This window comes from Fukomys damarensis, unplaced genomic scaffold (assembly GCF_012274545.1).
Source record: "Fukomys damarensis isolate Sample0158 unplaced genomic scaffold, DMR_v1.0_HiC HiC_scaffold_28, whole genome shotgun sequence".
Classification (NCBI taxonomy): Eukaryota; Metazoa; Chordata; class Mammalia; order Rodentia; family Bathyergidae; genus Fukomys; species Fukomys damarensis.
Genome location: NW_022900940.1, coordinates 37,796,343 through 37,817,391, shown reverse-complemented (window position 1 = coordinate 37,817,391; position 21,049 = coordinate 37,796,343). Strand labels below are relative to the sequence as shown.

At 43.8% G+C, this 21,049-nt stretch overlaps 2 protein-coding genes across 5 annotated transcripts in view; one reads left to right on the top strand and one right to left on the bottom strand.

Moving 5' to 3' along the window:
* The window catches only part of Arhgef3 (Rho guanine nucleotide exchange factor 3), a 316,326-nt gene that overhangs the window by 124,057 nt on the left and 171,220 nt on the right, over positions 1-21,049 (bottom strand). The window lies entirely within an intron of this gene.
* On the top strand, positions 5-3,412 carry LOC104854332 (cAMP-dependent protein kinase type II-alpha regulatory subunit-like; the record flags this gene model as incomplete). The annotated part of the gene is made up of 2 exons (XM_033756891.1): positions 5-1,341; positions 2,948-3,412. A coding segment is annotated over one exon (1,035 nt), but the record flags the coding sequence as incomplete, so codon positions are not given.

Below are 21,049 nucleotides of genomic sequence, written 5' to 3'. Positions count from 1 at the left end.
CGGGTCCCGGCCTGCCGCCGCCCCTGCCGAAGCCGCCCCTGCCGAAGCGAGCAGCGACTCGGAGGGCGACGAGGAACCGGAAGTGCCGGTTCCCAGCCGATTTACCCGACGAGCCTCGGTCTGTGCGGAGGCTTATAACCCGGATGAGGTAGAGGACGACCACACGGACCCGCGGGTGATTCATCCCAAAACCGACGAACAGAGATGCAGGCTTCAGGAAGCGTGCAAAGATATTCTTCTTTTCAAAAATCTTGATCAGGAACAGCTCTCTGAGGTCCTCGATGCCATGTTTGAAAGGACAGTTGAAGTGGATGAGCATGTCATTGACCAAGGAGACGATGGAGACAACTTTTATGTCATAGAAAGGGGAACCTATGACGTTTTAGTAACAAAAGACAATCAAATGCTTTCTGTTGGTCAGTATGACAATCGTGGCAGTTTTGGAGAACTAGCTCTGATGTACAATACCCCGAGGGCTGCTACCATTGTAGCCACCTCTGAAGGCTCCCTGTGGGGACTGGACCGGGAGACTTTTAGAAGAATCATAGTGAAAAACAATGCAAAAAAGAGGAAGATATTTGAAGCATTTATTGAATCTGTGCCACTCCTTAAATCATTAGAAGCATCAGAACGAATGAAGATTGTGGATGTGATAGGAGAAAAGAATTATAAGGATGGAGAGCGCATAATCACTCAGGGTGATAAGGCTGACAGCTTTTACATCATCGAGTCTGGTGAAGTGCGCGTCATGGTTAGGAGCAAGACTAAAACAAACAAGGATGCCGGGAGCCAGGAGATTGAGATTGCCCGCTGCCACAAGGGGCAGTACTTTGGAGAGCTTGCACTGGTCACCAACAAACCTAGAGCTGCTTCGGTTTATGCAGTTGGAAATGTCACCTGCTTAGTTATGGATGTTCAAGCATTTGAGAGACTTCTGGGGCCCTGCATGGACATTATGAAGAGGAACATCTCACACTACGAAGAACAGCTAGTGAAGATGTTTGGCTCCAGCTTGGATCTGACCGACCCTGGACAATAGACATGCCACATCCCATAGCCTTCTCAGTGTGACACCAGACCCTTCTGGTCAGCCACAGAACACATACAGAAAATAGATACAACAGAACCGTTCCTGCTGTTGCCACCACTGCTGCGATTGCTGTGGTTTCGGGCATTTGGAAAATTTGAAAGTCAGCACTAAAGAATGAGCAGAGGTTTGACCCACATATCCACTTTGCTTCTGAAAGGCCATTATTAAACCACTCATAATGATTACTCCAACCGGGTTTTCCCATCTTTGGTTTAGAATGGCACGTCTCTCCAACAGTTTAAGTGCCTGATGTAAGTTCAAAGTGTAAACATCCTCCTTTCCTCTCTTGGTGCTACTATTGCTTTTGGAAGTTACCATAAAGTTTGCAGAAACCTGTTGTATAACCATAGACCCCCTCCTCCCATCTTTTTTGAGGGAAGAAATGCAGCCTTCAGTCTCTTCATCTGTCCTTTCAGAAAGTCGACAATGTGTTCACAATTGCTACCTTTAGTTTTAGAGTAGAAAATGGTACCAGATGTGACGGGGGTCTGTGGTCTGCTGGCATTACTCAGCCCGCTAACAGCTTCACACATTATGGCTGTTTGCAAATCCACGGTGATGCTTACAGAAAGGCATGGCAGGTTAGTACTCCAAAGCAGACTGAGGTTAGTAGAACCCATGTTAGAGCAAAAAATAATTGAATTCAGCATGTTCTACCAGTAATAGAGAGCAAGGAAAGGTTTTCTGGGTTAGAGGTTTTTTCTTTTGTTTTGGTGAATGTTTTGTTTAACCTCTGCAGTTTGCATGAATGAATGGTCATCCATTTATAAGGAGCCAGGAGTGGCCATTCAGTTCATTTGGTTAGAGGGTGGTGCCAGGAGAAGTAGCCAGGGTCTGGAGGTGCCATTACTTTATCTAAACTAAATACTTTCATCAGCAGGTCCGGCTGTTTCTTCTTCCCAGCTGCTTCTACTAGCTAATGGCAGTATGCTGACAAGAAGTGCTGCACAGACTGCCTGTCCCTTCTGCTTGAGTTGTTGCCTAGTTCAGTTGTCAAACTATCACTTTTTGGATTCTTTAGAAGCTTTGCTTTGCTCTTTTTTCTTTTAAGAAAGTATTTCTTGGCTGGTGTGGTGGAGCACACCTGTATTCCCAGCACTCAGGAGCTGAGGCAGGAAGATTTCTGTGAGTTCAAAGGCAGCCTGAACTACAGAGTGAGACCCTGTCCAATTTAAAAAATAAATAAAAAGTATTTCTTTTAGGGGAACTCCTCTTAGGATGTATTCACCTACATGGAGCTTGTCAGCTGACATTCATTCTAATGTTCAACTGTGTTAGTTTCCAAAAGTTGACATCACTGGGACTCGGGATATAGTTCAGTGGTCATATAACTCACCCAGCAAGCGTGAGGCCCTAGGTTCAGTCCTCAGCACCACACACACACACACACACACGCACACACACACACGCAAAGCAGCATTTACAGTTTCACAGAATTATCGTGAAGATATTTTAATTAAGATGTTGGGATATTTGGGGTTCTGAATTGCTCATCGCCAAAGACAATAATTTAACTTGTATTTAAAACATTTTTAACGTCTTCGTTTTAGCAGGTAAAATGCTCATGAATTGTCCTAATTAGCTGTATTTCAGATTTTTTTTTTCTTCAGAATGATTTAGAATCAGAAGCTACAAGGGATCCATGAAGTAGGATAGGATTCTTTTTCAGACTCCCCTGGGTAACCTATATTGCAACTCTCAGAATCATGAACGGTGGTGTGTAACTAATGTTCCAAAACAGGCAGCCAGCACCAGGAACGCTCGTATGGTGACCCCATATTTTCCTAAGGTTCTTCTTTTCTATGGTGTTGCATTATTATCAAGTAAATTCACAAAGCAGGTCTTGTACTTTACCAGGTAAGAACCACACCTGTTTCTTGGAAAGATAGCAGATACACCCAGCTTCAAGAGTGACCCAGAAGGCCAGCCTCAGACCTCCTTAGGACTGTGTTTGAGTACTGAGAAGACGCCCCCTGCCACTGCTTCATGCCAGCATTGGTTAGCATTCGGGTCGTCTGAATCCTGTGCCAGTTACTGCTAGGTATGGGCAGACTTCTCACAAGTCCCATATGGCTTTCCTCTCACAGAGCCCTCCTTGACGCCCCGACGCATTGATGGTTACCATTTTACAGGTTAGAATTCATCATGTCCACGTCCTCTCACTACAGCTCCAATGGACACAGGCCCATCCATCCAGACCCTCACTGCATGCGAGTCCCCCGGGGCAGAGGAGTAAGAGGGTGGCCCCCAGCTCGAAGGAAAGAGACATTAAAGGGAGCAGCATGGATGAGAAAGAGCAACGCCATTATCAAAGTGTTCCCGTTCCCTTTGCAGCTTGGAGAATCAGAGGTGACAGACCAAGTCTGACGGAGGCCTGAGGTGTCCCCATTGTGCCAAGCGAGCCGGACACTGACAGCCAAGCCTCACGGGAAGGAAGGCATGATGGAAAGAGATTCCTTTGTTTCACGTTTTCTTCTAACGGTTGGAACTTTATGCCCTCTTTCCCGTCTTTGTTGTTGATTTTGGGTGGCACCGAATGTTTCTGGGAGGCTTGAGGTCCAACCTGCAGTGTTTTCCTTCCTTTCGGCCCTGTTTTTCTCGCTCTCTTTTCTTGGCTGAATTTTCTGAAGGGAAGGTCTGTGCGTTCTTGTCCTCTTGGCCTTCATGCAGAATTATATTATGCATCATTGCTACATAGTCTCAGAAACCAGAAAAGAGCTTTTCTTCCAGCAGCTCAGTGAGTGCTTCAGTAGCCAAGGGGGAAGTCAGGAGAGGTGGTTCCTCCTGATGCCCAAACTCCGCCGGGCACCACTGACAGCGAGTTGTGTCCTGTCGCAGAGTAGTCTTCTCCCGTGTAGAAAAAGGGGAAGCATTTTGCACAGAGACAAAGGAAAAGGACCCACCAATGTCATCTTTCATCTTTTGTTTCCAACGGGCTGATGCTGGAATTTTGTTTCTGATGTGTATTTGTCAAATCAATCTTGCCAAGGTACAAGTTGTTTTGATTTTTCACTGTTACTACTCTTCGTCCCTCCTGTCTTGACTGATGTTCCTTAGTGATTCCAAAGTCTGTTTTATGGGAAGCAGCCTTCCCGTGGGTTTCCTCTTACACACTGACAGTAAGATAACTGTCACCAGCCTCGTGGGGGATTTGCAGAAAATCATTTAGCCCACCTGGATGGAAGGGTAGAGTCTTCATTGTTTTTTTAAGCTTGTAATAAATGATACCATTATTATAAATGATAGCATTATTGTGCTATCTCAAAAGTAAAAATGTTTTAAGGTTATTTTGGTCCTGAGTTCTATATACAGTGTTTGAAATGTCTTTCAGTTGGAGTTATTTTTTAAGTGGGGTGAATCTTGTTTTAACCTGTTTTACACTTGTATATTAATCTCAGAAGAGTAACTGAGAAGCAGTCAGTTTTTGTTTCGTGGTATTGAACATATTTATAATTCAAAGTCAATGAGAAATCATTATTGGCCATAAACAAAGCTGGGATTCTTTAAAAGGAAACTCTAGGGCTTGGCTTCACTCTTGGTTAATAAAGGCTGACAAATCATGTCCGGGGGAAAAAAAAGCGCAGCCATGGTGCACACCTGTAATCCCAGCACTCTGGGAGGCTGAGGCAGGAGGATCACATTGTTCCAGCCCAACCTGGGCAACTTAACAACACCTCATATCATAATAAAAAGTTTAAAAAAGGGCTGGTGATATTGTTCAGTGTGAAGCCCTAGAACTGCCAGAAAAAAAAAAAAGTCTATAGGCAAATAGGTTTGGTGATTGTAAAGACGTAAGGCCACATTTTTTACTCGTAAACAAGCAACTGAACTATCTTGTTATTAAATGTTTCTTGCTAAATTATAATTGTGGACTATGTTGTTATAAGCTAGGAACAAAAATTAACCGTGTAGAGCCTCTGCCACACAACTGCATATTCCCCCATTTGTTGAGTACTTGTGAAGTGCATACCACATGCCCATCTGGCACTTACAGGCATGTGAAACCCAGAAGGGGCACTTGGGTTTGGTTTGGTTTGGTTTGGTTTGGTTTGGTTTGGTTTGGTTAGGACAAGGTCTCACTATGTACTTCAGCCTCGTCTTCAACTTGTGGTGATCCTCCTGCCTCAGCCTCCCAAGTGCTGGGATTACAGGCGTGCACCATCACACCTGGCCACCCTGTTTGAGGATCAGAGAAAGCCTCTCAATAGAAGTCACACAGACGGCTGAGACCCGAACCACAGTCAGGCAAGGGTAGGACCAAGGAAGGAGAAGAAAGATGTTTCCAAGCAGAAGGGCCAGCAGTGGGAAGGACACTATCCAGGAAGCTTACCTGGGTTTGCTGTAGAAAGGCAGGGAGGAGAGGAAGGGACAAAGACCACAAGGTGGGCAGGGCTGGATCCTGAAATCTTTCAAGAAATCTTTATCCTCAGGCTTTCCCAGGAGGGAACAGGAGGACACAGTGAAAGATGTAAAGGCCGGTCTGGAGCTGGCCAAGAGGGAGGGGTCTCTACAGAGGAGGGACCCAGGGGCCAGAGAAGACTGAGGACTCCAGGGGAATCTGAGTCGGGCAGGTCCAGATGGGTGACGAATTCAGTGTGAGAAACGAAAGAAGGCAGAGGTGAGAAGGATGACTCAGGGGCTATAGATCCCTGCAGGGTGGGCAGGGAAGGTGAGGGGCTGAGTTTTAGGTGAGGGCGGTGTGAGGTCTGGGGGACAGGCGGAAATGCAGCTGTGCAGCGGGCTTGGGGGAGGGACACTCACACTTAAAGGCCAGGCAGGGCTGGGACACTGGAACAAGGACCAGACGCAGAGTAGCCAGGAAGGTAAGCAAGGAACGGGAGTGTGGGGTCCCGGGGCTGAATCAGGCAGGGAACGGTGTCCACAGCACGCAGTGGAAGTCGGTGAACAAAGAGCTGACTTTTTGTCCCCTGGTGGGCAAAGGATGGGAGTCACTTCTCCACATGTGTTTCTTTAACAGAGCCCAGGACCGAGGCCAGCGCGGGGCAAGGGGGGATGGGGCTGGGTGCCTGTGGTCAGTCACCAAAGAGCTTTCCCTAATCCGAGAGAGACTTGAGTTTGTCCAGCAATATTATTGCTCCCATTTTTATCCAGAGGAAATGACTGTCCCCAGACCACATATCTAAAAAATGGAGGAACAGGAATTCAAACACGTTTGCTAACTCCACAATATCTCATCTTGGTAGCAATAAATGGAGCATAAATGAGAATCCCAGGCTCCCTGTCCCCTAGAGTGGCTACAGCATCCAACTGTACATGAAAGGGAAGAGGCTAGAAGGCTGAACCTGAGGGCTCCCAAATTTATGCTATGTGCAGTGCAGACGATGGTGATACGGTCACCATCAGAAACAGGGTGCTGAACATCTACCCTTGACACTAAAATAAAAGGAGATCTAAATTCAAAAACTACATCCTTGAAAAGACTAGTGTTGTTTTATTCTCAAAGGAGCAGCTGGGCTGCAGACCACCAGCGGGCCCTGGTGCTGTGGGGGAAGATACGGACTGGGGTCCCGACCCTGTCCCTGAGAGGGTCTGCACAGCTGGAATCCATAATCTGCCAAGGCAGGCGGTGGCACCGCTGGAAGGCACCACATCTCAGAAAGTGCACTACAGCTCAGGGACAGAAAGGAAGCAGAAGGATAACCAGGGAGGAAAAGGATAAGGAGAAAGGAAATGACCTAGGTTTCAGATCTGTCTGGACGGATCATAACTCAGCATTTTTAGAAATCCTCATGTCTAGCTCTTTAACCCAGTGGCTTCAAGGGCCAGCGTGAGACTAAAGGAGTCTTAAGTCATCACATAGAGTAACTGCAATTTCACTTGTCTATTTATTGCTGGAAAACTGACCCCGTCTTTATCAGCGTTTCAGGACACTAGTAATTCACAGACACTCATTCTCTTTACAGATATGCCCCGAGTTCCCATAGCCCCCCACCACTATGCCATGTCTGAACCCCAAAACTTTCCCTCCACACTTGGGGAGCCACCCTTCCTTCTGCTGCAGAAGAAAAGGCAGCTCTTTCCAGAACTTTCTAGAGCACCAAATGACTTAACTGTTCCAAAGTGAACAAAATTCTATTCCATCTGGAGTTTTTTTTTTTTAATCTTGAGCTTTTTTTTTTTAAAAAAATAACATTCATCAAGCCAGTGTTGATGCTTCTCCTGCAATACTACTAAAATTAAACAAAAACTTCAGCAGGCTTTCCAGAGAGGGGTCAGAGGCCTTCTAAGATTAGGTGACTCACTCTGCATAATCTTAAGTAAGGTCTAAGCAGTGTTGTTTCTTTGGAAATTTATATTAGAGCTCTCCCAAATCCTTGGCTCACACTTTCCCCATTAAAGCTGACTACAGAGATCAAATCCTGTTACAGAAGCACCCAGGCTGCAACCACAAGCCATATTTCTCCAGCTGCTGGATCACCAACTGACAACAAGGTCAAGATAAAGGCAATAATTTAAAACATTTTTTTTCCTGGAAGAAAAAATAGTGCCACATATTTGAAAACATACAAAATAAAGAGATTAGAATTGTTCTCAGCAGAAGACATTCTAGTGGTTATTCCCCACCTAAAACAAACAGAAATTTTGTTTTAAAATAAGCTATATCTACAGTAGACAGTGTGTCACCTTCCTAATATCTACTCCCCTTCCTCCTCCTTTATTGGGCTCACACTTTCTGCACATATTCACCCCTCTCAGCCTATGCACCATTTAAATTGATCTGCATGGCATTCCTCTGGGGCTGTGATTGGCTTAAGGATACACATGTGACCTAACATACCCAATCACTAAAGGGAGGAGCTTGTCTAGAAAATGGAAGCACTGCCTCATTGGCAGCCATCTCAGAACCATGCAGGACACCAACCTGAACAGCATGGAAAGTATAGGATGGAAAGGACTCAAACTTTTGGTGAGAGTTGAGTCACTGAGTCAGCAGCCAATCATGGGTCAGCCTACCTCTGTATTTCTGTTGTCCTCTCTTTCCGCGTTAAAGACCAGAAATAGGGGCCCTGTGCATGCTAAGCAAGGGCTGTACCACTCAACACCTCCAGTCCCAACTTCTGCACTTCTTAGTCTATGAGATACATATTTTTCTTACTGTTTAAAGCTCAATGAATCATCATTTCGGCTGCTTTTTCCAGACTGATAAACACCAAAGAAGGGGATTGATGTGCTGCCATTTCCTGGCCTCTAAATTACATTTTGAAAGGCTTCTTCTTTCCTTCACTGTCAAGGTTGCGTTATCCACTTGCTGTATGTACATGGATTTTATAGCTGAATACATTTCCTAGGTTTTGCAGGAGCAACGTAATAGGTTTTTTTTTTTAATAGAAAAGGGATTCTGTTAAACATACATATTCAAGTTTTTAAAAAAGATTATTGCACAAGACAACAGATCAGTGGTGACGGGGTGCAGGCACACACACACACACACACACACACACACACGTAGAGGATCACACTACACTTACCAAAGATTAGGTAGACTTACTGACAAAACAGTGCTCAAAATAACAAAACGAATGCTTGTCCCTAAAATACTTCTATAACCTATAACTGCTAAATAGGAGTCATCTTCCAGAATTATTTTCCATAGGAGGTTTGATAGTGTACTGTCACTGATCATCTGGGAATGTGGATAACATAAACCACTATCGTAGGTCCCTTTCTATTTTGCATACTTCATTTCTATCCTCCCACCCGACCTAGGACTCCAGTAATCATTCTCCTGAGTAAGATCAACTGAGACAAAACAGGATACAGAAATCTGAATGGCTCTAGGCAGAGGCAAGTCTCCATAAAATTCTCAATTCTGTGTTCACTTTTCCTTCTAGCAGCTGTCTAACCATACCTAAAATGTAAATAATAAAAATAGACAAAGAAAAGCATTTTGGACTATTAATAGTCACCTTGGTCCTGAAAGCTTCTACTTGTCAGCAAGTATGCATGTTATTATTATTATTTTTGTTTTGTTTTTTTGAGACAGGGTCTCACTATGTAGTAGTTGAGACTGACCTGGAACTCACTATGTAGCCCAGGCTGGTCTCGAACTCACAGCGATCCTCCTGCCTCAGCCTCCCGAGTGCTGGGATTACAGGCCTGCACTACCACACCCGGCATGGTATTATTTTTAACTCCCAACTGTAAACACATGTAGTAACATTTAGTAAAGCACACCGAAAATTTGTGGTAAGTACCATATAATTTCCAAGGAGAATTTGTTAGGGGCAGAGAAAGAAGAAACTTTTAAAAAAAATAATAATTCATGCAAAAAGTTTTCATGAAATACTTTTTTAAATGGATAAATTAAATATAATTTTAATTTTTGTTTCATGACCAACATTTCTTCATTTAGTGTTCATAAAAGGTCTAATGTATATTTTCAGAAGGTATTATTTCTTTACCTACAAAAAAATTGTTAAAATCATCAGCACCAGATTGAATTTTCTAAAAGGACACATAGCTCATACTCTAAAGCATCAGAAAACTATACTTCCAGGCTGATTTAATCCCCATCACATCCATTAATTTTATGCCTTGCACCCTCATCCTATAGGCTAAAAATGCTCTCTTTATTGTATTGGGAAGTGAGAAGTAATTAGGGAAACCAAAGATTTCATTCTACTTGGTTGTGTTCAACTCAAATATCATGTCCTCAGTCCAAAGAACTCTTTCAGTCATTTTAAGTATTTTTATTCTTTATGCTACAATGTGCCACCAGAGCAATACTAAAATTTTAAATCATTCATCCTGTCCTGGTCTTTAAGCAAGAATCCTGGGTATCACAAAGAGCTCTTTCAGCCTACCTCATAAGACAAGTCAGTGCCATTAAATGAATCATCACAATAGGCTCGTATCTTTAAAAATGGATGCAACCAGGTTTCTGCTGTTATTCCTGCAGCTGAATTTAGATCCAGAGTTCATCAAGCAGATCATAAACTTCAGCTGGCACCTCATCCCAGCCTTCTGAATTGGTCTTATACTCGTCAAAGTGACTTCCTGATGCCTGTGCCTGAGATGTTGGAAGGATGTAGGAAGCTCCGTGGTCAGTCTTCTCTGAAAAAGTTGCATCATGAGAAGAACACCCTTGGAAATCACTTGCTACTTTGGGGGTATTAGAACCAAGGCCCCGAGTCTCTCAGTTTCCTGGATTCTTGGGCTGGGACTTCTGTGCTACATGATACTGATTTCCCCAAAGTTTTAGCAGCCTGGATCGCTCACATTCCCTGGATCCTCACATTATGGTAATTTGAGCCAACGCAGTTAGGTTTACTCTATAGGATGGGTATCAGCCGCTCAGCACAGAAAGGAATATGACACCTGCAGAGCACATGCCAACTGCTGTGGTTTGATTGGGGCATCTTGGCCTCGGGATCCTGGAGTACCTGCTGTAGGCCCGACCTGCCGATGCCCTGAAGGGCAGGTACAGGAGCAGCATCTGCTGCACAGCAGTCACAGGGCTGGCTAGCTGGACGAGAACTGGCAGTTTCCCTTATCTCACCATTATTCATAACTTCTGGAGAAAGAGCCTTCTCGGGGCTGGGATTTAGTTCAGTGGCGCCAATCACAGCGTCCTGAGTTTGATTCCCGGTACCGGGTGTGGGAAGCGGGTGAATAGCTTTTTTCATTGCTAACTTTCGTGTTATTACAGCTACAGACTTTAACTGCTTTATGACTTTCACTCTGGGGTCTCATATGAAACGGAGCTGTGTATACTGAAATTTCTTTCTCCAAAAATAGAGCCTGGATAGAAAGGCCTACAGATCCCTCTTTTTCGGGTGCCCATTATATAAAAAATTACTGGGTCTAACATCATGGCAAACAGTATCAAACCGAGGAGTACATTCTAAAGATTTTGAACAGATTAAACATACATTCCCATACTTCCTGAAAGGGAAAATAATTCAAAATGTAAAAAACTACACAAAAAAAACCCAACTCATGCTCCAGATATGGCACAGTAATAACTGCAATAATTTTTCTGAAAGTAATATTTAACTCCCGCGACACTGCTCTGTCCCAGTTTCTAGAGGCTCCAGTCCACAGCTGGCTGGCTCCAGGGCAGGGTAGCACGGCAGAGGGGCAGCACAGAGGAGAAACAGTTCACGGCACAGAGTCAGGAAACACAGACTTCATGATTTTCAGCTAAGTAATGAAATTTACAGTATAGATTACCAATTTATGGTGGTAATAGAAAGCAGACAGACTTTCAGTTGACTTTATTGTCGTTTATTGATTCTTTAGCTAATGCAAACCCTTCCTGCCTGACCCCAGGGCACATGGCTCCCCCCACCTTTTCCTCGCCCACCTTGGTGCATGTCTGATTAGGGAGCCCCATTATATTGAAAGAGAGTTATCAACATATTAAAAAACTAATTTTTGAGAAAAATGATTTATCGGTTTATGCTTTCAATAACAGATGTCTAAGCACTACTGTCATTTTTGCATAATCACGAGCATAAATGATAGTTTGAAATGCAGGCAACTGGTGTGAGGTGAAAAGAAAATATCAGTACACTCTTGTCATGACAAAGTCAGAGGAAACTGCCGACATTCTGTGGTCTGCTGTCCTTATTTATAGAGAGGAGATGTACATTTCATCTATAGGGTACCGAACATAAATATGCGATTGTTGTTTCCAGTCCAAGTTTTCAGAGCCCTGCAGCTCCCCTGAAGTCGCTGGAAGTTTCAGGCAAGGGCGTAGCATGAGCTGATTTGTGACCTAAGAAAGACTAGTCTACGGCATGGCAGGGGTGGGGGGTAGGGAACGAGACCCATAAAGGTGCCAACGTCATTTCCTGTTGAGAAGCTGGCGATGGCCAGCTGGGAGGAAGAGAGACGGAGTGCTTCCCCCTGAATCATGGCTACCGGAGAACAGAGTAAAACTGCTTCAGGGAAAGGAGGGAGGTCCATGGCTGAGAGAGACCCCTATGCAAACCCAAGGGGCTTCAAGAAAAGAAACCACCTCATTCCGGCTTCCTGCAGCATGGTGTGAAGCTGCTGACTCCCAGGCTCCCTTCCTCTCTGGGGCTTTCTGCACTGGACCCTGGCATCCATTTTCAAGGGGAGTGGAGTGGAAAGTGTCAGCAGGGCCACCTCACCTTGCAGAAGTCAAGGAATGGAAGAAGTCTAGACCATTAGAAAGCCAGGGCTGCAGCACAATTCTGTCATCAAGGTTTGGGACAAAAACAACACAGGCTCTTTAAGGACTCACTCAGGCATCTACAACCTAGATGGCCCAGGGGAAACATGCTTCACAGTGGGCGAGGGGGCAACAATGAATCGAGCCCAGAGGAGAGACAGGGCAGGGGCTGAAGCGGAGACTTCAGACAGGACAGAGGACTGGCTTTGCTCTCTTCACACAGGCAGAAGGGGCCTGGGGGTCACCCACTTTGAGGGAGCCAGGGTTGGTAGGGGGGACCTGGCAGGCAGAGGGCTCAGAGGGAGTCAGCAGGAAAGTCGCAGCTCAGCCCAAGGCTCCTGCCAAAACCCGCACTCTCACCAAGGCTGGAGAGTGTGCCTCACCCTCTTCCTCCTTCCTCCAGGGCTGCTTCCTTTGATCTCACCATGCTAGTTCCCAACTGGCCCCCAAATCCACACACACAGCACAGAGTGCACGTCACATCCACAGCTTGAAGCAGGGGAGCCAAAGGAAAGCTATCCCTGACCTCCTCAGCTACTCCCGCATTTGGGTATTTAAGTGGAACAGTCCAGAGGCAGAGCAGGCAGGCAAGGGGAGCACGGGTGGGAAGGATGCCCAGTAAGTGTGAAATGCAACAACATCCCTGAAAATGCCAGAGAACTCCGCAAAAACTCTCCTTTCCACCCACCCCTCCAACCTCACATCCACTTTCAGCCCTGATCTGCTGAACAGCTACGACTGAGCCAAAAACACTTTTTAGGAGGGTGGGAAGATACTTATTCCCTAAATGCCTGCTCTTGTTCCAAGGGCTGAACAAAAAGCTTTCATCGGGTTTATTTGGCTGGATGACATTGCACAAAGAAAGCAGTCTGCTTGCAGTCCAAAGGTCAACAGGGGTGCTCTTGTTTTAATTTGTGGCTCCTCTATGAGGCCAAGGCTGACTGCCCCCCTCAACCCCTAAGGGAACTTCCATGCCAATGTGTACTTGCTTAAAAACACACGGGACAAGGCTGCTGTGGGCAGCTGACCAAGGTTGGCCAGCAAATTATAACCCTTGCCTTTCTCTTGGCCTTACTATTAGATTTTTTTTAGGTCAATGCAATGTTATCAACACACTTTCACTAAAAATGTTTGTGGCTCTAGCTGAGTGTGTCCATCACAACGGGTGACAAAGCAGGACTCACGAATCAAATGTACCCTGTGAGCCAAACGTCTTCCACCTTCCTCCCTTTCATTTAGGCTGTGTTCCTTCCATAGCATCCCTGCTTTCACTCCTGCTCACTCATAAGGATTTGTTTTATTTTTCTAATGAATCGCATCTAGTGTGTTTTCAAAGGCATCCTACTTGAAGAACAGTCTTGTGTTTGCCGTAATATGAAATAGTAAAGTATACAGTGGTGCTGACTGCACTGTCCAAGCACCTGGAGAGAAGAAATGGAAATCAAATGGTTACACAAGCAAACTCGGGGAGCGCGCTCCATCATGAACCAGCACACATGCCTTCCAGGCATCTGCCCGAAAACGCGTGGTACCAGAAACATCACAGACCCAGGGACTTGAGCACTGGGAAGGCTATCAGCCAGCTACATTATTTTATACGTGTAGAAACTGAGGCCCAGGGAAGCAAAGTGACCAGTGCAGGCTTTGATGGCTACACAAGGACGAAATTCAAAACAAAACCTAAGTTCCATGCCTAGAAGGGAAACATATTACTGAGTGCCCACCCGAGACCGAGCGGTACAGACACAAGGCTCGACCTGGTCTGGTTCCTGTGCTCTCTGCAGGCTCACCGTTCACCACCCACCTGCCACGCTTGCCTTCGGAGCAGCTAAGGCCCCACTGCACAGGCAGTTCCCATGGTCACAACTAATTTACTCTCCCTCGGACCTAGTTAACACCCTTCCTTCTTTCACAACTCACTTCCCCGGAGAAGGCGTCCTTGGCCTTTCGGAGTACGTCCAGGTCCTTCTTTAAAGGCCGTGGCGGCAGCATGTTCTCCTGCATCCAACACTTTTAACTCATCCGTTACTATGTTCTCGTCACTGTGATCACCACTGGACTGCAGGTCACTGGAAGTTTTCAGGGCTTGCTTACGACGCTGTTCTCTCACTGCCAACACGATGTGGGCAGAGATGCTCAGTCCGTAAGGGTGGGAGTGAACACATGAATGAGAAATAGAATAAAAGCAGTGTGGAAAGTCCAGAAACATCTTCCAAGCCACCTGTGAGTCTGAAAACTATTTGCTGTTCAATCACCTTAATATGGAGATTTCTAAGGCAGGGTTTCAATATTCCCTTCCCCACAGATGACTCACGGGATAACGATTCAAAATCTTTTTCTCCCCACAGAGGAACACCTGCTTTTCTGAGTCTACATCACAGATAATCCAATAATATTCCAAAGTCTTCTCGGTAAAACGTCACTCTTTCGCCTACAAAATAGGACCTTCGGCCAAACAGAAGCTCCCAAACTAGGACAATTCTGGGCCTCCCGTAGCTTCCCAAGAGCCCAGCCATGAAAGTTCCCGGCGTAACACACAGCGACAGCTTCCCTTTGCACCCGTTTTCAGACACCTTCTTCGCAGAGGCCGGCTCCTCTCTCCTTCCAGGTATTCCTCTACTTCCCCGTGGGGACGGCCTAATGCCACAGTCTGACCATGATTTAAAATAAGTTTTAGCCTCAACTTCTGGATGTAGTATGGAGAAACATCATCACCGAGGAACACAGCAAAACTTAAAATGGCAGTCTGGCAAAAGAACACGATTCTCATGGTCCACTAACTGGCGAGAAAGGACCGCTCTGCTACGGCAAAGAGAGTAGAGGGAAAGAGAGCTGTGAGCAGCTATGAAAAATGTACTTCAGAGATATACCTACCATCCAGCTGCCCTTTGTGTGCAAAGGCAAAACAATAAGAAATAACAAATATGAAGAAGACAAGTTAGCGATTGTTCAAATCCAGGGTTTCTTCAGCTGAACACTGAACTGACTACACCCAAACCAGGGTAAGCAGGGTTTTCCCCTTTGTTCTCTCCTCTATGGAGTCGATTTGTGTGGCTTTAATGACATACAGACGGATGGCTGCTAAGGTGTGATTTGTGGGCTTGGATACTGATGTAGAATAAATGCTTATGCCCCCCCCCCCCAAATTCATGAGTTGAAACCCTAACCCCTTCAATGTGATGGTATTAGAAAGTAGGGCTTCTGAGAGGTAATTAGGTCATGAGATGGAGCCCCTAAGCATGGGATTAGTGAATTTATAAAGGGGACCTCAGAGCTCTCTAACTCTTTTCATCATGTCTGCCCCCACCAGAGCCCAACCGGGATAGCACCCTGATCTCTGACTTCCACCAAATGTGTGAGAAATAAACTTCTACTGCTTTACAAGACAACTAGTCTATGGAATTTTGTGCTGGCTGCCTGAATTAAAGCAGATATTATGTTTAAGGTGTACCTGTCTGTTAGCTGTAGGTGAATCACCTGCCTTCTGGATCATCTGCAAATTTAAATAAATACATCTTTCCTTTAAACTATCAACATGATTAAACCAAAGAGAACATCAGGTCTATTTTGAGGGTCTTACTTGGTTTCCCACTGTCTTTAAAGCTTATAGTCAGTAAAAGGAATCTTAAATGAAAACCTTGTGTACTTTTTCTGAGCAAGAGAAGCTAAACACAGGGGGAAAGGGAAGCTACAGACAGGTGCTTTTCAGGGAAGGTTCTCCCAGCAACCTTGGAGGAAAAATGAGATGAATTCTACCCAGGACAGGCAAGGAGAATGGTATATTTCTAGCTCCTACAATGCTGGGTCTCTCAAAGTTGCTCCCTTCTTTTCTTCACAGGACAGGGGGAATGTTCAAGATGCAAGGGCGCGCACACTTGAATGCAATCCCCAGAACACCTCCGAGCGTGAGATACAAGTAATGTCCGGGTGCTCCACTCTTTGTGTCACATACGATATATTCCTTTCCATGAACGTGGGGAAATAAGCAGCGAGTGTTGACTGACAGCTCTTTCCAATTCTTTCTTTCTATAACCACATGGTAGGTACAGTGAGCAGTGTTGTTGTGTGCACCATAAATGTGAGTTAAATAGAAAACCACAGGCTTCAAAAGCGAAGGTTGTTCATCTTAACAGAAAATTTCCATTCCTCCCAGCAACCCAAAAGACTCCTGTAGAACCAACGGAGACAGAAATACAAGCACCGGTGCTAGCAGTTTTGCATGTGCATGAGATCACGGGTAGATTTCATGTTTTGTTTAACCTTTCATCCTCTGGCTGATCTATTTTATTAGTTCATAAAAGCCTTGAATTGTTTTTACTTATCTTGCTTTGGAATTATACCACCAAGTATCCACTTGTCTTAGGGGTTTTCTTTAAAAATGAAGAAATACAAGTATGTGTATAGAGGAAGATGGTATTCTTCAAATATTGCCGAGATAAACCCAGTTCCTCTGTACAGTAACGTTCCAAAGACAGCATGAGACTATGAACCATCAAGTGGGCACCCATTCATCTACTCAACAGATTTTTATGGACTAGTCTGTGCCAGGCACTACCTCGGATGTTGAGACATGGCAGCAACAACAACAACAAAATAAGTTACATTCTGTGGGCAAAGATACTAATAATTTAAAATATATATAATACGGTAGGTGAAAGCAAACGTTATAAAGGAAAAATAAAGTCAGGTAAGGAAAGAAGGAAGGCTAGGATGGATGGAGTAAGGGGGTGAATGGAAATGCTATTTCACATAAGGAAATAGAAAAAAAAAACACCCTAAGAACATCTGAGCAGACACCTAAAGGAAAACGAGGCATAAATCACAATGGTATCTAAAAAAAAAAATCTTTCCACATAGAAATGTTACGTGCAAAGGCCCTGGGGTACGAGTGTACAAGAATAGGGTGAGGCTCGATATGGAGAGGACACAGGTGTATGAGGGGAGAGTGGTAACTGATGATGTCTTCAAGTAGCAGCAGTAAACCTGATCATGCTGGGTGTTGAGGTTCACTAGGAGGATGTGTCAATGCCACAGAAGGGAGCCAGCAGAGGCAGCATGGGATTGGGCCTTAGAGGAGCCGTCTAGCTGCTATGGTGAGTGAACAACAGAGGGTCAAGGCAGAAGCAGGAAAACTAGGTAGGAGGCCCTGGACTCACCCAGTCACTATGGAGATGACGGTGACCCAGTCGAGAAAGCGATCAGTGTGACCCTGGCGTTCCCAACTCACCATCTCCTGACCCCAGCTGCTTAGATCTGAACAGAGCTTTGAAGCGTAAAATCACTACCTGCAGCATTTTATGAAACAGCCCTATTCACTCTTATTCGTGGGAGCGACACGTTTAAAAACAACCTTGCTTCCCTTAAAGAGGGGCCATACCCTACAGCCCTTTCCAAATGAACAAGTCTTCCAAGTCCGAAATTCCAGAATCCCTGCTCTGAAACCCATGCTGCCAGAGCCCGATGCCGCGCTGCGCGGCAGGCACAGAGGCAAAGCCCGCCGCCTCGACCTCATTTCTCCGGCTAACTTTTGCCTACCATGAAGTGTGGCGATTCCACTCTTGAACTTTTGGTTGCCCTGCTGGAAGCAAATAAGTAAATGTCAAGGATAGTCTAAGGCAGACAAATAGTAGCAGAATCCACAGGAAAATTTCTTTTATTTTGTTCCCCCCAACCAACTAACAATCCAGAATTACTCCTATACATAAAAGAGAACACCAACCCTAGGAACAGCTAAAATATGTCTTCCCTGTGCTCAGTTAAATTGTTACAGGGTCGAGATACCTCAGTCCCCGTTCATCCGCCGATGAGTGCGACTTTAAGTTCAGCCTCCTATGTGCCTGACACTTTGCAAACAACCAGCGGATTGGAGCAGTGTGTGCCCTTAACTAACAGAAGAATGAACAAATGCGCTCATCAATTCTACAGTGAGATGCGGCATTTTTTAGATTTGGAAAGCCTCATGGACTTGGGCAAACTGAACGTACATAAACATAAAGTTGGCACAAAAAGTATAAAATGAGGCCTGTGGTTTTTAGTTGATCTTTCTACAACTTTAAAATCCATTTATTTTGTAACTATACTTAAAATTTTGAATCTCACAATTGTTTGGCCTGATTGAGATTTTTTCATTTTATGAGCCTAATTTATTGTTAAATTTTTTTAGCAGCTAGCACTTAATCTATAAATTGAATAATTTATCAAGTACAGAAATGTATTAACGTAAGCAATTTTGACTTAAATACACCAAAGATTTTTAGTAGGTATTAAATCATTTAAAAGAATTCAAGGGCTGGGGATTTAGCTCAGCGGTTTGGTGGCCTGCCTTGCAAGCGCAAGGACCTGAGTTCGATCCCTGGTACCACACACACACACACACACACACACACACACACACACACAGAATTTAAATTCTTTGCTGTTTGAATAATTATTTGCCCAAAGAAGCACAGTTGAAGTCCTAGGATAATGGATTTTTTTTTTAATCTTTTGTTGTTGTTGTTGTTGTTATTTTTGTTTTTATTTTTTAGACAGGGTCTCACTATGTAGTTGAGACTGACCTGGAATTCACTATGTAGCCCAGCCTGGTCTCGAACTCACTATGTAGCCCAGCCTGGTCTCGAACTCACAGCGATCCTCCTGCCTCAGCCTCCCAAGTGCTGGGATTACAGGCGTGCGCCACCACGCCCAGCTGAATGTTGTTTTTTAATGAACACTATTAAATGCTAAACTGTAAGCTTATTTTTCACACTACATTATCAAAATAATTTTTGCCTTAGAATTTTTTTAGGTCAAGTTGAACTTATTTTTATAAGAAAACCAACCTATTTTTTACAGCCTAAAATAACACTTATGGTAGGTTTTCTTCCTCATACCAGCAAGATAAAACCAGCAACTATGAAGGTAGTGAGTGATCTTTGCATATTTTTAAATAATCTTGACATTTATCATCGAGCAAAGAGGAGTAGCAAAACGGAGTTTTAAATTGGTGCTTTACTAAAGTGATGGTAGGTCATGAAATAAGTACATTAATAATTTTCTGTCAACTTTAAAATGTGTCAAACATCTTTGTAGAGTAAGTGCAAAATGTTAGGAAAAGGTTAATATATAAATTAACTATCATTTATTGCCTTTTACTCTGCAATTGCAAGAAAGCAGTGTAACTGATGTGTTTATAATCTTGAATTTTCTTCCCACCATATCACTCCAATATATTATTGATGAAAAGTCAGATTTTGAACTTTAGCACTCTGATAGTGTCCTTTTTATGTCATCTTTCTTTGTGCCTTTTCAAAGGGTTGTAGTTGGTTAGACTTGAAGTTAGATTGTACTTGTTAATAAATGTTTTGCTTTGGGTTGGGTTTCGTTTGTTTTGGTTACGGGTCTTATGTTTGTGTTGCCTGCTGGTTGGGCAGTAATTTTTTTTAGGTTGCTCTGTTTTTATATAGGAAAACTGGCACTAAGTATTAGGGAAAATTTGGTTTTATGATTTATATTATCATTTAAAAAGACTTTACTGTGGCCTTTGTAGTTACTGTGAAGCCACCATTGGGCCTGTCCCTAGATGCTTTAATAAAATCTGACAAATAAAATAAAATGAGTAGTGTCTCTCTCTCTTTCTTGCTCGCTCTAATAGCCAGTTACTGTAACTACCCGGCTCTGCACAGAGTGACTTCTCACGTCAGCTCGCCTAAAACTGAACAAGAAGAGCTCATTTGAGATGAGTCTCTCATTTGGAGCAGAAGCATCCCAACCAACATATAACTCGATCAACTCGAAGAACTGGGGACCTTTAAACAGTCCTGGTTAGTCTCAGATCTAGTCCCAAATTTAAAAGGACTGAAATTATTCTTTAATAAGGAACAAGTAGTAGCATTTCCAAAACTTTAAGTAGTACTGTGGTATATGTGACTCACAATTAGAGTACATAATGGAGAGTGTGAGAATAATTTTCTAAACACTTTCCAGGAACTCCACAATTCCACAGGTCCTACCCCCACCTTTTTTTTTTGCACATTCCCCTCAGTATAGTCTGGAGTGTTATTTTGGGCAGCCTCCCTTATTTCCTCTAAAATATTTTTACTTAAGATACTTTATCCCTACAACAGTAGCATGCTTTGTGCTCTAGCATTAATACAACAGAAATAACAGGATTCGACTGTGTAAAAGATAAGAAAAAGATGGTTTAATAGAGTCCTTAAATTTGCTTACTCTTCTTGTTTTCAACTTGTGGTGTATTGATCTTAATTCTATAACTCTTGAAAAATCCCACGATAATTTAAATTAATTCTAGGAGCCATTTAAGTACAGAGAAATTAAGGATTGTACTCAGACAATAAAGGTTGTACAACAATTAATATAGCCTCTTTTTTGAAAGTAGATTTTTAAAAAAGTAATGGCAGTGCTTGCGTTACTGTTGGAGATTCTAAAACATTTTCTGAAGAGCAGGTACCCATCTCATCATTACTCAGCCTCTTTGCTTAATATTTCTGCTTGCACTGAAGTTGGACAATGTACTGTGGTGTAATTATGGCATTTGTATCCCTTCTAGCAGTCAGACTCATTTTTATCCATACAGATAAAGTGATTAGAGTGGATGAGTATGGCTACCAAAAAAATGATACAAAGCCGGACATACAGCTGATCCACCATGTGTAATAAACGTTATAATTAAGGGGGTTTCTGATGTACATTAAAGTGGAAATGCTTTTGAACTTGCAACAAAAAAAAAAAATTCTAGGGCTGGGGATTTAGTTCAATGGTTCCGCTGCCTCCCTTGCAAAAAAAAAAAAAAAAAAAAA